The sequence below is a fragment of the Onychomys torridus genome, chromosome 8, assembly GCF_903995425.1.
Source record: "Onychomys torridus chromosome 8, mOncTor1.1, whole genome shotgun sequence".
NCBI lineage: Eukaryota > Metazoa > Chordata > Mammalia > Rodentia > Cricetidae > Onychomys > Onychomys torridus.
In genome coordinates this window covers 39,978,649-39,998,678 of record NC_050450.1, presented here as the reverse complement: position 1 = coordinate 39,998,678, position 20,030 = coordinate 39,978,649, and the positions used below count along the sequence as shown (strand labels likewise).

The 20,030-nt window shown below is 44.7% G+C and overlaps 1 protein-coding gene across 1 annotated transcript in view; it reads right to left on the bottom strand.

The window, feature by feature from the left end:
* Positions 1-11,462: 11,462 nt before the first annotated feature.
* Sar1b (secretion associated Ras related GTPase 1B) overlaps positions 11,463-20,030 on the bottom strand; it is a 28,398-nt gene continuing 19,830 nt past the window's right edge. Inside the window, exons 4-7 of the mRNA XM_036198411.1 lie at positions 19,545-19,610; positions 15,167-15,270; positions 14,138-14,269; positions 11,463-12,074 (exon numbers count right to left, since the gene is read on the bottom strand). Of these exons, the coding sequence (XP_036054304.1) occupies positions 11,958-12,074; positions 14,138-14,269; positions 15,167-15,270; positions 19,545-19,610 (419 nt within the window). The 3' untranslated portion in view covers positions 11,463-11,957. The remainder of the gene's footprint in view (positions 12,075-14,137; positions 14,270-15,166; positions 15,271-19,544; positions 19,611-20,030) is intronic.

Here is a 20,030-nt window from a genome sequence, read left to right as displayed (position 1 = left end):
GCCTCTTCCTTCTGGGGAATTTCAGGTTTCTTGGGGACCCCTGTTTCAATAGGTCAAATGGAGGGGCAGATACATCTCCGGACCAACCTCAGTCCTGTAAGGACTGTTACGGGTTGCAAGTGTGAGCTGCCAACCTCCCAGGTACATGCTATTCATGGTCCTCTGGGGCCCTCACATCACAGACATCTGATCTAGTTCAATTTTACTATACGGTCATTGAGCAAGTTTCTAGCCATCAAGGTTTGTTGCCACTGGACTTTCCAAATGCAGTATTTTCTAGGGTGTCCCTCCTCTGACTCCACTATACCCTGCTCAATGGATGGACTCCAATGCCTTGTTCAGGCAAAGCCAGTCCCCAGGCCAGAGGTCAGATATGGCCTCAGCTGTCTCAAGGGTCCACCCCTAGGACTGAGCCAGGTGCTTTATGGGTGAACAGTACTATTTCAGTAACTTCAGCTGGTGTGATGTTTTCAGTTTTTGTACTGCTGGGCCTTATGCATGCTCTCATTCTGCAGTCCAGTGTGTGTTCTAGTTTTACTTTAGGCCAGAATCTTCTACAGTGTCTCCACATGTCAGTGTACAAGCTCAATGGCCAGTGTGCCATTTTAAAGACACATCTCAGGATAATCCTGACTTCAATCTTTCTTGATCCAATGGCCCATGTGCCCATGCGCCTGGGGGCAATGGCTCTAAGCTTAGAAAACAAGCTCAGCCAGGCGGTGGTGGCCCATGCCTTTAGTCCCAGCACTCGGGAGGCAGAGGCAGGTGGATTTTTGTGAGTTCGAGGCCAGCCTGATCCAGGACAGGCACCAAAACTACACAGAGGAAACACTGTCTCAAAAGAGAAAAAACAAAAAACAAACAAAAATTTAAAAAAAGAAAGAAAACGGATCATGTGTCATACAATGTTGGTGTTGGAATCAGCATTGGGCCTAAAGAATTTATCATAATGGTTAAGAAATGGGCTGGGGCTGGTGGCTCAGTGGGTAAAGGTGCTGCCACACCTGGTGGCCTGAATTTGACCCCAAAATTCACAAGGGAAAAGGAGAAAACTAACCTCCCCAATGCTGTCCTCCTCTGGCCGCATGTATGCAGTAGCACATGTGTATACATGTACATGCATGTGCACACATATACACACACTGTCTTAGTTAGATTTTTATTCCTCGGAAGAGACACCATGACCATGGCAACTTTTATAAATGAAAACATGTAATTGAGGGGGCTCCCTTACAGTTTTAGAGGTTCAGTCTATTATCATCATGGCGAGGAGCATGGTGGCATGCAGGTAGATGTGGTGCTGGAGCTGAGAGTCCTACATCTTGACTCAGAAGCAACAGGAAGTTGACTGACTCACACTGAGGGAAGCTTGACAAAAAGAGACCTCAAAGCCCGCCCATACAGTGACACACTTCCTCCAACAAGGCCATACTTCCTAATAGTGCCATCCCTTTGGGGGACATTTTCTTTTAAACCACCACACACATGCATGAACACTTCAATAGTAAAATAATACAAATGGGTTGAAAGCTGGGAAAGGCCCATCTTGTCTCCTCCTGTCCTCAGGCTAACTTTAAATCCCTGATCCTCCTGCCTCCATCTCCCGGGTACTGAGATTATGGGTATCCATCCATTAAGATTTATTTACTTTTTTTTCTTTTGGTTTTTCAAGATAGGATTTCTCTGTGTAGTTTTGGTGCCTGTCCTGCATCTTGAGCTGTAAACCAGGCTGGCCTCGAACTCACAGAGAGCCACCTGCCTCTCTGCCTCCCGTGTGCTGGGATTTAAGGCATGTGCTACCACCACCGCCAAGCTATTTACTTATTTTATGTATATGATAGCTCTATCTGCATGTATGCCTTCAGCCAGAAGAGGGCACCAGATCTCATTACAGATGGTTGTGAGCCACCATATGGTTGCTGGGAATTGAACTCAGGATCTTCGGAAGAGCGGCTAGTACTCTCCACTACTGAGCCATCTCTCCAGCTCCAACCATTAATTTTTTTAAACGAGTATTCATTATATAGCCCAAGCTGGTCTCAAACTGATGGCAATCCTGCTACCTCAGTCTCTTGAATGTTGGGATTAAAGGCTTATGCCACCATGGTAGTCCCCAGCTGGCAGGCTATAGAAGTAGAGCCCAAGAGCCTAAGCCGGACTCTGGCACTTCCACACACACTTGGTTAAATACCTAAAAACAATTACAGTTTGAGAAAGAGAGAATCTGACTGACAACCATCCAGTGAGGAGATGCCCCATCCTCATTTTGTCCAGGGCAATACTGAAGGATGATTACATAAAAGGCTGCCCAGCCCCCGGTAATCAAGACTGATGGCCAGCGAATCCAAAGGGGCCTCCATGGCTACCGGACTGGACTGTCAGATGATGCAAGGGGACTGTTGATTCTCTGCCTGGCCCCAAATAGAAGCTGGGGTAGGAAGAAACTCCAAGACCGTTCTCTAAATAGCTCCATGCCCTGCCATCTGCAAAGGAAAGCAGCCAGGAGCTGTTGAGCAGGGTCCTGGAGTCACAGGGGAGTGCCCTTCGATTCTCTACAGCCAGAAAGGGTTAAAGCTCTCTTGCCTTGACTTACTGACAGTCCCCTCCCCCTCTCAGTTTTGAAGGCCCTAAACGAAAGGGAAGTCAACACGCTTTTCTCTAGACTGTGACCAACCTTGCCTGGCTTCCTAACATGGGACTAGAAACCAACTCAAGCTTAAGGTCTGGTTGGGGCAGGGAAAACGCAGATCTAGATAAGACCTGGAAGGTGGTGCCAATACTTGGTCGTGTTTACATCCCCTCAGCTTTCCGCAATGTGGCCAGTGCCGGATGAAATAGGGCCGCAGTCCTGCTGAATTTCATGTTAAACTTTCTCTTTTTGTTTCTTCCTTTTTCTTTTTTTGTTTTTCTGTGTAGCCCTGGCTGTCTTGGAACTCGCTCTGTAGACTAGGCTGGCCTGAACTCACAGAGATCCGCCTGTCTCTACCTCCCCAGTGCTGGGATTAAAGGTGTGTGCCACCACCACCCCGCACATTCAAATTTTTAAAGTCACCTTTTCTTAACATTTATTGATTATTTTTATGTGTACGGGTGTTTAGCCTGCATGTATCTCTGTGCCTCAGATCTCACTGGGACTGGAGACGGACAGTTGTGAGCTGCCATGTGGGTGCTGGGAGTTGAACCTGTGTCCTCTGGAAGAGCAGCCAGGTGCTCTTAACTGCTGAGCCATCTCTCCAGGCCATCACGCCAATTCTTTTAAGTAGAAGTCTGTTCTCCACTCACCCAACCCCCAGGAGCCAGTAAGGAAGAAAATTTCATTTCATTTTTGCAGTTAAATGCCTGTTTGTCATGCCCAGTGATCATTGCGACATTTAATTTTTTTAAATCTTATTTTATGTGTCTAGGTGTTTGTATATATATGTGTGTGTATCACATGTGTGTTTGGAGCCCAGGGAGGTCAGAAGAGGGCATCAGATGGTTGTGTGCTGCCATGTGGGTGCTGAGGACTGAACCGGGGATCTCTGCAAGAGCAGCCACTGCTTTTTTTTTACCTAGAAGCACAAATATTTATTTGTAACAAAGGAGTTTGTGTACAGTGTTGAAAATCTACATCTTCTTGTTAAATTCACATTTGCACTTCACCTTTTTAAACAAACATTTATAATCATTATTTTATACAGATATAGCTATGTAAATACAACTTAAATGTTTTGTTTTGTTTTTTACATAAAAACAGGTTATAATTCCAAAGTCCGGAGTTATTTGAAACTGGAAAATATTTTCTCTGTAAAAAATAGTAAAAATGATAACATTTCCCAATAAGCCCTTTTAAACCAAATAACAGTTGAGTTATACATATAAGTATTTATTAGATTCTGGGATACAGAAGAAAACCTATCTTCATCTGTTCAGAGAACTGTGTTTTACTTAAGTTGTGTTAAGTGAGATTCCTATTCATCTTCCCCTTCACTGTTTGATTTACAGCAGACATTTTTCTATAAGCTAATCCATAATCTAAAAAGATTTTAGCCTCCCCTCCTGAAAGTACGGCCAGCATTTTCTTCCATCAGCTTGATACAGTACAAATTCTTATCCTTTTCTTTTATTTATTTTTTTTATTTTTTGGTTTCTCGAGACAGGGTTTCTCTGTGTAGCTTTGCACCTTTCCTGGAACTCGCTTTGGAGACCAGGCTGGCCTGGAACTCACAGAGATCCACCTGGCTCTGCCTCCCGAGTGCTGGGATTAAAGGCGTGCGCCACCACCGCCTGGCCCAGTGATAGTTTTAAAATTTAAAACTTCCCCAGGAAATTCTGGGCATGCTAGAGAACCTCTGTGTAGGTAAAACCGTTGGTGGCTGAGGAAATGGGTCAGGTGGTAAGTTGAAGTTCTAGCCATGCAAGCGGGAGGACCTGAGCTCGAGCCTCAGAACCCACTAAAAATCTAAGCCTGTGCTTTTAAACCAGGTGGACACAGCTCACTGGCCAGGCAGCTAGCCTAATAAGTGAACTTCGGAATTGTGGAAGACATTGATTTAAAAAACAAGATGGAAGCCAGGCAGCGGTGTAGCTGAAGTTTTCTTGGTCCTGCCCTTGTCTCTAGCTAGCTCTTACATCTTAAATTAGCCCATTTCTCTAAATCTATACTTTGCCACATGGCTCGTGGCTTACCAGTATCTTTACATCCTGCTTCTCCTGGCGGCGGCTGGCGGCATCTCTTCTTCTCTCCTTTCTCTCCAGTTAGAATGTCCCGCCTAACCTTATTCTGCCTCACCATTGGCCAAACAGCTTTATTTATCAACCAATCAGAGCAACCCATTTTTATAGCATACAGAATGACATCACCCATCACGGTGATGGCGCATGTCTTAATTCAGTACTGGGGAGGCAGAGGCAGACGAATCTCTGTGAGTTCAAAGGCCAGTCTACAGAGTGAGTTCCAGGATAGCTAGGGCTGTTACACAGAGAAACCCTGTCTCAAAAAAAAAACATGGGGCGGTGGTGGCGCACACCTGTAATCCCAGCACTCAGGAGGCAGAGGCAGGTGGATCTCTGTGAGTTCGAGGCCAGCCTGGTCTGTGAGTTCCAGGACAGGCTCCAAAGCTACAGAGAAACCCTGTCTCGAAAAACACATACATACATACATACATAAAATAGTAAAACGTGATCAATTTAACACAAGAACATGTAACAGCTAGCTGTTCTTTATAACTACACAAAGGCAAACAGAAATGTCTTGAGTCATGCTGAATGCTCTGGACACACTGTCCTTAGAATCCACACTGGACTTCAGCTCTACCACACTGAGAGTTCAAATGAGTGTAACACCATTTTCTAGCAACTTACCAACGTGCTCTGCGTTCAGCTACACACTTGCATCATTAAAAACAACCCTGACTCCATTCCCTGAGTGCTGTGGGCTCCGATGGCAGCCAACTGATCACTAGCTCATGAGGAGCAGGGAATGTGGAATCCCATGTGAGGTTGGCCATTTGGACAGGAATCTTTTCTGTGTGATATTTGATAATGAATTTGGTTCTGAAATCTCAACAAGAACTATACAATTGCCATCCTCGTTTACTCCTGAAACTCCCAAAATAATTCAACTAAAATTGAAAACGTAACATCCCGTTTTAAAGACTCGCTGGACTGTGCCTGCACTTCCGTGTGGCTTCCCCAAAAAGTAACTGTTGGTATCGCTTTCCCCCCCTGGGGTGGGGCACACTGAAACCAAGCTTGCTCTGGAGTACACCGCTTCCTCTGATTACTTTGTGTTGTGTAAGAAAGTGTCACCAAAGTCCTGAGCAATCACGGAGGGTCAATGCTCTTGATGGTTCAGAACGGCACCTTGAGCAAACTGTGGACTCCTCCTATACTGGAGACCTTTTTTTGTGGAGCTGAGGTTCAAACCCAGGGCCTTGTACTTGCTAGGCAAGCACTCTACCACTGAGCTAAATCCCCACCCCTGGGGACCTTTTCAATGCAGGCTGGCCATCAATGAGAAGTGAGGACATTGACTGGACTCTGGACTGAGAAGGTCTTAATAGGCTCCAAGGACCTCCTCACGGAGGCGCTATCACACAGTAACACTTTCACACATACTTGCTGGGTTTGTTTTTGTTTTTCTTTAATATTAAAATGTAAAAACCCGATCAAGCTTGGAAAAGCATGTCTTTAATGCCACAACTCATGAGGCAGAGGCATGAAGATCTCTGTGAGATCAACGCCACCATGGAGTTCCAGGCTACCCAGGGCTACACAGACACTGTCTGAAACAGACAAAAAGCATTAAGGTGAAATTTAGATTAAGGTGAAACAATAACAGACGAGAAGCTTCAATGTTTAGTTTTGATAATTTAGCTCTTAATCAGAACATAACTATTTTTCTTAACTCAGTGCAGAACAATTTTTTAAGAGAAGGTCCAGCTCTGTTGTCCACTGTGGCCTTGAACGTTCTGATTCTTCTATCTCATTATAGGAGAACACTACCACATTTATTTTTGCTCTTGTGGGGGTGGGGTTTATCAACCAGACAGAGCCTCATGCTGTACCTCAGGCTGGGCTCAAATGTTTGGCAAAGTTTCTGCTCCAGCTACCCTGAAGCTGGGATTACAAGTATGAGCTATTATACCCAGCTAGATGGGAATAGAACCTTTTTATATTGATATAAGTAACCATTTATTTTGTATTAAGGGCTTTATACTCTTTTGTTTGTTTTTGGTTTGGTTTGTTTTGTTTTTGGGATTAAAGACAGGGTTTCTCTGTGCAGCAGTCCTGGTTGTCCTGGAACTCACCTTGTAGACCAGACTGGCCTTGAACTCAGAGATCCACCTGCCTCTGCCTCCTTAGCACTGGGATTATAGGCGTGTGCCACCACTGCCCAGCTCTGCTTTATATCTCTTAATCTCTATTTTTGTCATGCTTTCTTGAATTTTTGAAACATCACTGCTGTGGATATCGCTCTGTGTAAATAAAGTTCTGATTGGCCAGTGGCCAGGCAGGAAGTATAGGCGGGGCAAGAGAGAAGAGATTTGTGGGAAGTAGAAGGTTGGGGAGAGACACCGCCAGCCGCCGCCATGAAAAGCAACATGTAAAGACACTGGTAAGCCACAAGCCATGTGGCAAAGTATAGACTAACAGAAATGGGTTAGTTTAAGATAGAAGAAGCAGATAACAAGAAGCCTGCCACAGCCATACAGTTTGTAAACAATGTAAGTTTCTGTGTGCTTTCTTGGTCGGGTCTGAGCGACTGTGGGACTGGCAGGTAAGAGAGATTTGTCCTGACTGGACCAGGCAGGAAAACTCTAACTACACATCACCAAATTTTTTATATGTTTAAACAATACAATACAAACAATACTTAATTTGGGGAGGGGTTTTTGTGCCAGGGTTTGAAACCATAGCTTGTACACAAGCACTCTACCACTGAGCTCCATGCTCCATCCACACACCTCCCTTTTTTAAAGATGTATTTTTATTTTACGGATTCAAGTGTCTTGCCCGTGTGTGTGTGTGTGTGTGTGTGTGTGTGTGTGTGTGTGTGTGTGTGTAAAGTGCACCGTGTGCATGCCTCTGGCAGAAGGGTCGCTACAAGATGCAGCAGCTCCCTTTCTAGATAGGTTAGGAGCATCCTCTATCATCGTCTTTGTTTTTTGTTTTTTTGTTTTTTCGAGACAGGGTTTCTCTGTGTAGCTTTGCGCCTTTCCTGGATCTTGCTCTGTAGACCAGGCTAGCCTCGAACTCACAAAGTTCCACCTGCCTCTGCCTCCCCAGTGCTGGGACTAAAGGTGTAGGCCACCACCGCCCGGCGTCTTTGTTTCTTTGATCCCAGTGTCAGAGTAGGAAAGGAGGTTTAAGAGCAAGCCACTTTAGAGTAGGAAGCATTTCCCCCTCTAGAGAACTCTTTGGCTGGGGGATAGAGTGGAGTCTGAGGAGCTTGGAAGTTTTGGGGAGCCTGCCCCCAAGATGAGCGGCTTGGTGGAGCGCTGTTAATAGCTGGCTTACAAAAGCTATTAGAAGTACAGACTTTAGTTGGGCAGTGGTGGTGCACAACTTTAATCCCAGCATGTGGGAGGCAGACAGGTGGATCTCTGTGAGTTTCAGGACAGGCTCCAAAACTACACAGAGAAACCCTGTATATGTGTGTGGGGGGGTGGGGAGTGGGGAGGGGAGTGCAGACAGACCTCTTGTCTGGCAACATCCAGCAGGACCTCTCATCTTGTTTGACATCCTCTCACTTGGCCCAGTCAGTCTCCTCCAATGTATAGTCTGGGCATTAAAGCAGGTCAACCAAAACCTGGTCCAGGAGCAGTGCTTGGTAATGAGTCACCAATGTGTTTGACATCATCCTTCCAGAGAGCCCAATAGGATGGCATCAACCAATTGTGGGGCAGCCAGGAACATTGCCTGCTCCAGAGTCAGCTTTCTTAGCCTCCTTTACCGGGAAGCGCACTGCCAGGACACACACTGGCCACCCAGCTGAGACTGGGTCAATTCTCTTGGATAGGTAAGCCATCAGCTGCTTCCAAAGCCCCAAGAACTGAATAAGAATTTGCTTTGTGATTCCCAGCCCTCATCTCACAGAGCTGGAAGGGTTTGTTGATGCCCAGGATCCAGGGCTAGAGCGGACACCAGGGTTTTCTATAGGACTTTAAAAGCCTATGTCCTCTGTCTTGATTATTGTAGACTTCTGGAACTATTTTTAACAGCTGGGACTTAGTCATACCCTAAAGTCCCTCTTTTTTTTTTTTTTTTTTTAATATCTGGGGCCAGCCGGGCAGTGGTGGTGCACACCTTTAATCCCAGCACTCGGGAGGCAGAGGCAGGAGGATCTCTCTGAGTTCGATGCTAGCCTGGACTACAGAGTGAGTTCTAGGACAGGCTCCAAAGCTACACAGAGAAACACTGTCTTGAAAAACCAAAAAATAAAAAAATAAATATCTGGGGCCAAATGCAAAACAAAAGCTTTTTTTTTTTTTTTTTTTTTTTTTTTTTTTTTTTTTTTTAAGCAACTGTCCTTAATCCTTTTAAAAAGGGCCTGGAGAAAATTGTCACATCTCCTTGGTCGGTGTCAGAAGGTAAAATCTGTCATATCTAGGCTGCACCATCTGGCATTTGATTTTTCCAATTATACACATCATTGGTTGAAAAGGTAACATAAACTTGTGGAAATGAAAAATGACTACATTCGCTAATCATAATTGCTTCCTATCTGGGGGAAAATAAGTAATAAAATTTACAGACAGAAAACAATAAACAAGGTCAGGGAGACCTAAGGCAGAGCAACTGATCCCCATTTTTATTTTTTAGGCCATCATCTAAGATAAGCATGGTGGCCTATTCTCCTCTGCATGAACAAAGGCTGACTCAAAAAAACAAAAAAATTGGCACTTACTTTTCATTTTCGTTAATGATGGAGTAGTTTCAGGCATAAAGAGCTTTGAACAACTGACCATAGGTATGCTCGTGAACGCGGCAGAAGTGAACACACGCAGCAGTTACCACACGCAGCAGTTATCACACACAGCAGTTATCACACGCAGCAGTTACCACACGCAGCAGTTATCACACGCAGCAGTTATCACATGCAGTAGTTATCACACACAGTAGTTATCATCACTCGCAGCAGTTATCACACGCAGTAGTTATCACACGCAGCAGTTATCACACGCAGCAGAAGTGAACACTCGCAGCAGTTATCACACGCAGCAGTTATCACACGCAGCAGTTATCACATGCAGTAGTGATCACATGCAGCAGTTATCACATGCAGTAGTTATCACACGCAGTAGTTATCATCACTCGCAGCAGTTATCACACACAGCAGTTATCACACGCAGTAGTTATCACACGCAGTAGTTATCACACGCAGTAGTTATCATCACTCGCAGCAGTTATCACATGCAGCAGTTATCACACGCAGAAGTTATCACACGCAGTAGTTATCACACGCAGTAGTTATCATCACTCGCAGCAGTTATCACATGCAGCAGTTATCACACGCAGAAGTTATCACACGCAGCAGTTATCACATGCAGTAGTTATCACACACAGCAGTTATCACACGCAGTAGTTATCACACACAGCAGTTATCACACGCAGAAGTTATCACACGCAGTAGTTATCACACGCAGCAGTTATCACACGCAGCAGTTATCACATGCAGTAGTTATCACACACAGTAGTTATCATCACTCGCAGCAGTTATCACATGCAGCAGTTATCACACGCAGAAGTTATCACACGCAGTAGTTATCACACACAGCAGTTATCACACGCAGAAGTTATCACACGCAGTAGTTATCACACGCAGCAGTTATCACACGCAGCAGTTATCACATGCAGTAGTTATCACACACAGTAGTTATCATCACTCGCAGCAGTTATCACATGCAGCAGTTATCACACGCAGAAGTTATCACACGCAGCAGTTATCACACGCAGCAGAAGTGAACACTCGCAGCAGTTATCACACGCAGCAGTTACTACACGCAGCAGTTATCACACGCAGTAGTTATCATCACTCGCAGCAGTTATCACATGCAGCAGTTATCACATGCAGCAGTTATCACATGCAGTAGTTATCACATGCAGCAGTTATCACACGCAGCAGTTATCACATGCAGTAGTTATCACACGCAGTAGTTATCACTCGCAGCAGTTATCACACGCAGTAGTTATCACACACAGCAGTTATCACACGCAGAAGTTATCACACGCAGTAGTTATCACACGCAGCAGTTATCACACGCAGCAGTTATCACATGCAGCAGTTATCACATGCAGCAGTTATCACACGCAGCAGTTATCACATGCAGCAGAAGTGAACACACGCAGCAGTTACCACACGCAGTAGTTATCACACGCAGAACGCACGGCTTTGTGCTGTGCGAGCTGAGGAAGCTGAGTGCCAGTGAGATAAAGACGGCCCCAACATGCTTCCGTCTTCCTCCCCTCAGGAAAGAAAGCATGCCCAGTGCAGAGGAGCCACGGGATAGGAGCAGAACCCCACCTAAGAGCTGCTGCTTTCCCCTGAGCAATGCAGGTCTCTAAGCTAGGCCGCTCCCTTTTGGAAGTCCCATTCCATATACGGAGCCCTGGGGGTGACTCTCAGTGTGGACAGCTGGGTCATTTGTCACTAGTTTTGACAAGGAATCACTAAACTCTGAGAGTTGCTAGTGTGTGCTGAAGAGCCTGCAGGACAGGACAGGCCACAGACTGCAGCCGTGGTAGCCATGGCTGTTCGAATGACTGGGAAAGAAAATGGAGGATTCAGAACTCTGGAGTCAGGCACACTGGACTCCAACTGCTGTGTGCTAAGTGCAAGGCCTCCAGGGCCTTCAGCACCATTCTGACATCTGAAGGAACCTCCGTGCCCATCAGCCACCCTCTCCTATGTGTGATATTAAACCCTCACATTTTCAGAGCACACCAGCCACATATGATACATCCAAATGAGACAGTTGTGCAACAGAGAGCCAAAGGTTGGAGTTCGTTTTATTGCATGACATTTGCATAGGAAAAGTAGTCTTGAAAACGGTAAGGCATCATGCAGTCACTGATGAGCGGATTTTAACTGTACATAAGATAGGCAGACAATCTAAAATTGAAAAACTATTTCCAAAAAGTACATAAAAGTTTCACATGATGAGTTTTTAAATATGGTTTATATTTGCAGTTTCACATCGTTAAAAAGTGCTTCAAATGTACGGCTGGGAAGCTGATCTTTATAAACGGTGCAGGGGCTGATGTGGGGCTGTAAACTGTAAAAACTATCTGTATGGAATTAGAAAGCTAACATTGTGATATTGAAACTTGAATCAGTTTGCAATTCCCACTCAGGTAGATATATTAATAATCTAAAAAACATCTATTCTGAAACCAACAAAAGTCTATTGAATTCAAGTTATGCGTGTCGGGGGATGGATCTGAGGCCTGGATGTGAATGGGCAGGATGGCTGCTAATCGATGTACTGGGCCATCCAGCGGAAGCCTTCTCCATAGCCTTGCCTTTTCAGCACACTGCACATGAACACTTCCAGAGGCCTGGCATTCAGCTCCTTCAGCGACACACTGCCCTGGAAGAGAAGAGACCTGTTAATTTGGGGTTTCACGGAATAAAAGTTCTGTTCCCAGCACACTGCAGATTCTCCTTCAGAACAAAGGACATCAGTGATAAAGCCATGGCTGCTTAGAATCCAAGTCCCTTACACATGAACTTCTTCCTCTACTGTGACGATGTGGCAGTGAGTGGGAAAGCCGTGAGCTTGGGAGAAATAAAATAGCCATCTGAGCATGGCGGCACGCCTGTTTTTCTAGCACTTAGGAGCCTGAGGCTGGAGGATCTCAAGCCCCAGGCCAGCCCAGGCTAGAAAGTAAGACCCTATCTCAAAAATCAAAAAAGAAAGAAAAAATCCAAATCCTCTTGGCTGACATTTAAGACAACATTCTGCAAGGTGGTGGCATATCCCTGTAATCCCAGCACTCAAGAAGATCTAAATTCAAGGACAGCCTTGGCTACAGTGAGACCATTGCTTAAAACTGGTGGGGAACAGATTATTAAGAGGAAGGCACAGAGGGCTAGGATGAGCAGTAGAGCGCTGAGCCTTGCCCTCTGCTTCAGTACTTCTTTGCCCTGAAAGAGCATGTGTGAACTGAGGAGGTTCTGTTAGAAACCAGGAAGCTCACTCCTTGGTGTATCTGAGAATATCTCTTTTCTTTCTTTTTCCTTTTGGTTTTGTTGAGACAGTCTCACTGTGTAGCACCCAGGGCAGTCTTAAACTTGTCACCCTCTTGCCTTAGCTTCCTAAGTACTGGCATGTCAGACATGTACCACCATGTCCTGTGGCTTTCTGGAACTTTTCAGTACTAACATGCCCCACCCTATGCCTCAACAAATCCACTATAAATAAAAATAGCTCTAGCTAGGCGGTGGTGGCACACGCCTTTGGTCCCAGCACTTGGGAGGCAGAGGCAGGTGGATCTCTGTGAGTTCAAGGCCAGCCTGGTCTACAAAGTGAGTTCTAGGACAGCCAGGACTGTTACACAGAGAAACCCTGTAAGAAGGGAAAGAAAGGAAGGAAGGAAGGAAGGAAGGAAGGAAGGAAGGAAGGAAGGAAGGAAGGAAGGAAGGAAGGAAGGAGCTCTGTGGAGTGATTGGTCAGTGTGGCTATTTATATTAACAAAAAAATAGTGTGTCCTGGTTGGAGCTGGAGAGACAGCCCAGTGCTTAATAGCAATTGCTGCTGCTCTTCTAGAGGACTTAGGTTGGATTCTTAGCACCCAGTGGCAGCTCCCAACAGTCTGTAGCTCCAGTTCCAGGGGATGCCCTCTTGTGGCCTCCTAGAGCACCAGGCACATGTGTAGTATAGACAGACATGCAGGCAACACACACATTAAGTCAAAATTGTAAAAAGGAGAAGGAGGGGCTGGAGAGATGGCTCAGAGGTTAAGAACACTAACAGCTCTTCCAGAGGACCCGGGTTCAATTCCTAGCACCCACATAGCAGCTCACACCTGTCTGTAACTCAGTTCCAGGGAATCTGACACCCTCACACCAGTGCACATAAAATTAAATAAATTATTTAAAAAAATAAAACAGAAGGGGTATTGGAGGTATGCACAGTGGATAAGAGCATGTGTTCTTGCACAGGAACTGGGTTCAATTCACAAATCAAATTCCAGGATAGCTAGGGTTATTCCACAGAGAAACCCTGTCTTGAAAAAAAAAAATCATTATAAATCATTATAAAATGTAGGTTCAGAACCAGAACATAAAATATAGGCTAAGAATCTGGCTTAATGATAGAACATATGTAGGGTTTTAGGGTAATTTCTGGTAACACCACACTGGAAGTATTTAAAGAAAAGAACACATAAAAAATCCAGGTGTGGTAGCACACACCTTTAATCTCAGCACACAGGAAGCAGAGGAGCAGCCTGGTCTACAGAAGTGAGTTCCCAGCCAGCCAGGACTTTAAAAAATCAAAACAAAGTAGAAAACCTAAAATGGGAGCTGAGGGCTCATTTTATATATATATATATGGTCAGTCTGGTCTACATAGTGACTTCCAAGACAGCTAGAGCTATATGTCTCAAAAGTAAATAAAGAAATATACAATGAATTTTAAAAAGGTTTTACCTTTCCTGTTGTCTGCCCATACAAGCCGAACATCTCTCGTAACCTCTCTTCACTGATGGCTTCAGGTCTGTCGATCTTATTTCCAAGAATTAGTATAGGCACGTTGGCAATGGTTTCGTCTGTCATTAGTGACTGAAACAAAGCAAATAACAGGAAAGACAAGTTGATTTACAGCTCATTTGAGAAGATGCCAAACAGCCAAGGGCTCACTCTTCACTGTATCATGACACCCTGGCCTGCTTAATCACACTTTCCTCACGTTTGAAAGTGAGCATTAAGAAACCCTGGGCTAGAGTCTCCTATCTCCCTATAGCTCTCTCTGGAGATGTGCACGGTGCAGATCACTGGTGCAGATCACTAAGGGAGCGTGGACACCTTGGAGGTGGGGCAATCTGGTTTCCCTTCTGGTTTTGCGACTAGGTTCCTACCTTGGGCAATTAGCTTGAGAAGGATCAGAGGCATCTACTTAGGGCTGACCTGAGTGCTGAGTGAAGCAATACAGTGTTTGTAGAGGACCAAACACAAGGAAGAGTTAGCAACTAACTGACCCTGTTCCAGGACCACAGAACCTTGAATAAAGGAATGGCTGGGGTTAGCCTTCAGTCAGATCACGAACCTCCTTACTCTGTGGTCTCAGAGTTAGTTCTGCCTTGCTGGAAACTGCTGAGCCTCTTTACCAATTGGCTGGACAGCTGTTGAAGGAATGGACTTCTGAGATGACGTGACTCTGGATAACTGGCTTCAGGAATGAGCAGGCATGCACACACATGCAGGGCACACTCTGGAGAGGATGAACTCAGTCTTTAGGAGGGTTTTTGTGAGCACTTCTTCACTAATAAGAGCTACTGCAGATTACTCCCTCTTTGTTATAAACAGAGTCATCCCCAGTGGAAACCATGGCTGAGCCCAACAGAGCTAGGAGTTTGCTCAGACATAGCAGGGAAGCTCCTCTGACCGCTCAATCAGCACCTATGCCTTCGGACTGCCCAGAGGGAGCTCACTGTGTTTAGTTTGAATTATTCAACTTACATCAAGTTCTTCTTTTGATTCTAACAGCCTTTCATGGTCTGCACAATCCACAAGAAATACAATGCCATTGATAGCAGGAAGGTAGTTTTTCCATACTCTTCGGGCTAACAAAAACAATCAGGAGTTAGGATTTATGTGTTGGTCAGGACTATTGACAGCTGACAGAGACCCCAACCAGGTCTCCAGAGTTATGAGGCATGCTTTTGGCTGTTTCACTGTGCAACCAACTGCCTGTTTTGTCAAAGATTTTGGTACTAAATTTTTCCCAGAACACCAAAACAAATTCAGACTTTCCTTGATTGTGGGCATGTCAAGTCCTCCCATTAAGAAATAGAATTAGGGGCTGGGGATGTGGCTCAGTGGTAGAGCACATACTTTGCATGTGAAAGGCCCTGGGTTCAATCCCCATTACCCTCCAGAAAAAGGAGGCTGTTACACACAGAAACCCTGTCTTGGAAATTAAAAAAAAAAACATGCTTTAGCCAGGCAGCGGTGCACCCCTTTAACCCCAGCACTGGGGAGGCAGAGACAGGCGGATCTCTGTGAGTTCGAGGCCAGCCTGGGCTACAGAGCAACAGCCAGGACAGGATCCAAAGCTACAGAGAAATCTTGTCTCAAAAAACAAAACAAAACAAAACAAAACAAGCCAGGGGGTGGTGGCACACGCCTTTAATCCCAGCACAGAGGCAGGTGGATCTCTGTGAGTTCAAGGCCAGCCTGGTCTACAGAGAGATCCAGGAAAGGTGCAAAGCTACACAGAGAAACCCTGTCTTGAAAAACCAAAAACAAACAAACAAGAAAAGAAGTAGGAGGGAAGAGATGGCTCAGTGCTTCAGAGTGCTTCCTGTTCTCCCAGAGGACCCCAGTTTGGTTCCCAAAACCCATCAGGTGGCTCACAGCACTAGCAACACCACAGGGAATCCCACACCTTCCGCTTCCACAGGCACCTGCACATACATCGTGTACCTTCAGACACAGTGACGCTCATTAAGGTCACTAGAGAACCGAATGTAAGCAGTAAAAACCACATACATGTGCCATTATTAATATTTGACATTTCTAGTTTCTTAGGTTTTAGCTAATGATAAATATGAAGCCAACGACAGAAGGATGTTAGTACCAGGTACAGGCTTGGCTAAGTTACAAACTGTTGTATTCAAAACAGAAAAAAAGTTAACTAATGAAAAATTCCAAAATAGTGCCACCATCCAGGGCTGGAATGTTCAACGTATAACCTCGTAAAGATATTTCATAGTCAACTATAAGAACATATTTATAGGGGCTAGAGAGATTGCTCAGTGGGTAAGAGGTATGCTCTTCCAGAGGACCAAGGTTCAATTCCCAGCACCCACAAGGTGGTTCATAACCATCTGTAACTCCAGTTCTAGGGAATCCAAAGCTCTCTTTGGACTCCTAAGGGCATCAGGCATGCATGTGGTACACAAACATGCATGCCAAACACTCAAAATAAGTAAATCTAAAGAAAAACTTTTCTTTTGGTATTTGAAAAATATTTCTCCACTGTCTGCATGTTTACCTGGTTTCTGATGGTAAGTGTGCCGTTTATCTTTTTCCATTTATTATTTGGGTTACTCATCTTTTCTCCTCTAGGATGATATTGCTTTTGAATGTCTCATTATAAAAATTGCTGGTTAAGTTGCTGACTTCAGTTCCATAAAAGAAGGGGGGAAATCATTAAATAATTCTAGCTTGGGATTAGGATAGAATTCCCAATAGTTTCTAAAATGGCCCTGAACATACTTTGCCATTTTGCACTATGCCTTTATGCAAAGCAGCACTCTTGACACCGCCGACTATGCCGCCAAAGCGTGAAGGCTACAAAGGTGGCTCAGTGGTGAAGAGCACTTGGCGCTCTTGCAGAGGACCTGAGTTGGATTCCCAGCACCCACAGGATGGTTCCCAACCCTCTGTAACTCCAGTTCCCGGGGAATCTGACCTAGGCACCAGGCACACATATAGTACACAGACATATATGCAGATAAAATACTCATACACATAAAAATAAATAAATCTTATAAAAAGTTTGAAAAATGCTAAAGATTCTTTGTCTGACAGTATAAAATATTTCAGCTAGGATTTAACTCTTTATGTAAAAATAAGCAAGTACAGCCATCTCACTAGTATTCAAATTTGCCTTCAGCTTTAATAAGTAGTAACATTATATATATATCAAAGAATTTTTACAAATAATTTTTTATAATTTATTATTAAAAAAATTAATTAACTAGAGTAGAGGAAACCATGAGGATAATTTTTTCCCATTAAAGGTTCTCAAAAGGAAAAACCAATTTTTATTTATTTATTTGTATTTATTTATCTATTTAGGTGTTTTGTTTTTTCAAGACCGGGTTTCTCTGTGAATCCCTGGCTGTCCTGGAACTCGCTCTGTAGACAAGCCTGGCCTCAGACTCAGAGGTCTGCCTGCCTCTGCCTCCCAAGTGCTGGGACTAAAGGTGTGTGCCACCACTGCCTGGCTCAATTTTTATTCACTCATTCATTCATTCATTCATTTATTTATTTATTTATTTATTTATTTATTTGGAGCTGAGGATCGAATCCAGAGCCTTGTGCTTGCTAGGCAAGCGCTCTACCACTGAGCTAAATCCCCAACCCTCTTCAATTTTTATTTTTTAAAAAGATTTTATTGTTTTTATTTTATGTGTATGAGAGTATTATCTGTATGTATGTCTGTGTACTGCGTGTGCCTGGTTCCTGTGAAGGCCAGAAGAGGGCACCAGACCCCCTGGAACTGGAGTTAAGGATAGTTGTCAGCAGCCATGTGGGTGCTGGGAACCAAACCTCGGTCCTCTACAAGAACAGCTGTGAGAAGGCAACTTTTAGAGTGCCCACAAGAAACCACTCTCTTCTCTGACCTGAGCTTTATAGTCCATCTGGAAAACACTGTAGAAAGGAAATTTCAGGCAAACTCCATTTGATTCTAAGTTTGATTGTATTTATTATTATTACGATTTATGTGTCTGTGAGTACGTGTGTGTGTGTGTGTGTATGTGTGTGTGTGTGTGTGTGTGTGTGTGTGCAAGAGCAAGCTTGGGGAGTTTAGAGAACAACCTCTGGAGTCTGTTCTCTCCTCTCACTGTGGACTCTGAGAATTGAATTTACGTTTTCAGACTTGCAAGGGAAGCACTGTTACCCACTGAGCCATCTCCCCAGCTCTGTATTCTAATTCTCTAATCTTCATACCCCAGAGATTAACAAATGTGTGTCTCAAATGTGCTTTCACTAGCCACAGCCACTGAAAACCCTTTTCAAATATATGTTGCATCATTTTTAAAATCATTTTACTATTATTATTTTTACGGTGCTGAGAATGGAATGCAAGGGAGGTGGTAAGCTCTACCACAGAGAGAGCATCAGTACCATAGAGCTGGCACCCCAGCCTAACACCAGGCTTCCAGAAGAGCACTACTTCTAACAGCAGGCTCAGGGGGCCTCTAGGTCTGGATCGTTCACTAGCTGTGCTACACCATATGCCCCACATGCTAAGAGCAATTGGGATATAAAAAACGGACAGGGCCAGGCTGTGGTGGCGCACGCCTTTAATCCCAGCACTTGGCAGAGGCAGGCGGATCTCTGTGAGTTCAAGGCCAGCCTGGTCTACAGAGTGAGTTCCAGGACAGGCTCCAAAGCTACCCAGAGAAACCCTGTCTCGAAAAGACAAAAACAGAGGTTGGGGATTTAGCTCAGTGGTAGAGCACTTGCCTAGCAAGCACAAGGCCCTGGGTTCGAAAAAAAAAAAAAAAGCCAAAAACAAAAAAAAAACCCCGGACAAGGATGTTAGTCCACAGAAGTTCATCTTAGGGTTCAGGTCCTGCATAAATGTACAGAGGCATTAAACCCCACATAGGTACAGCTGGAGCACAACTCACTAGAGTGGCTTCTCCAGGGAGGGAGTCACATGTCACAGATGGGGATTTGTGAGCAAGAGCAGGGGAGAACAAGAGGACAGCTCTAGTGGGAGAGATGGGAAGAGAGAAAGGACCACAGAGAATGCTGGGACAATGCCAAGTCTGTGTTATAAGAAATGGTTAGTTGCTGCGGGCTTGGGGGGCTGTATCATAGGCTCATACTAGGATTTGGACACCAGGTGAGAGGAGCCTAATGCCAAGAGAAAACAGAAGCTGAATTTGCTTCATACCTCACCAGCACAGCCAGTTTAGACTTCAGTGAGTCAGAACGATCATAAAAACCCTCTTGGCTCTCAAGGCATGCACACTTGCTGATGCCCCTTGACCTTACTCTGCCTTACTTGAAGAGCATGCAGTTCCAAGCTCTGGACCGTAGCTGCCATATTTGCTAAGTTAAGATAAAACAGAGACTAAGGGAAGTAGAATCTTACCTTGGATGTGCCCACCCAGATCAAAAGTCGTAAAAGTCATGCCAGCAATAGTGAGTTCTTCTGAAGCTAAACAAAAACAAGATAATTTTACAATACAATCAAGAACCTGCCAGACACAGGGGCTCATGACTGTAATCCCAGCACTTGGGAGGTAGAGGCAGGAAGAACAGAAGTTTAAGGCTATCCTTGGCTACAAAGCAAGTTCAGAGCTAGCCTGGACTATAAAGACATGTTTATTCTCTTTCATTTATCTCCTCATTGAGTACAGGTTTTTCTTTAAATCCTTGGTCACAGGATCTCTTTAAATTTAAAATGAATAAAGAAAAAAGGGCCAGTGAGATGGCTCAGCAGGTGAAGGTGCCTGCCACTGAGCCCAGTGAACTAAATTTGATCCCCAGAAGCCCAGGGCAGAGAGAGAGAATGGACACCCACAACTGTTTGCTGGCCTCCACTTGCAGCACGGCACACACCCTACTCCCGACTAAG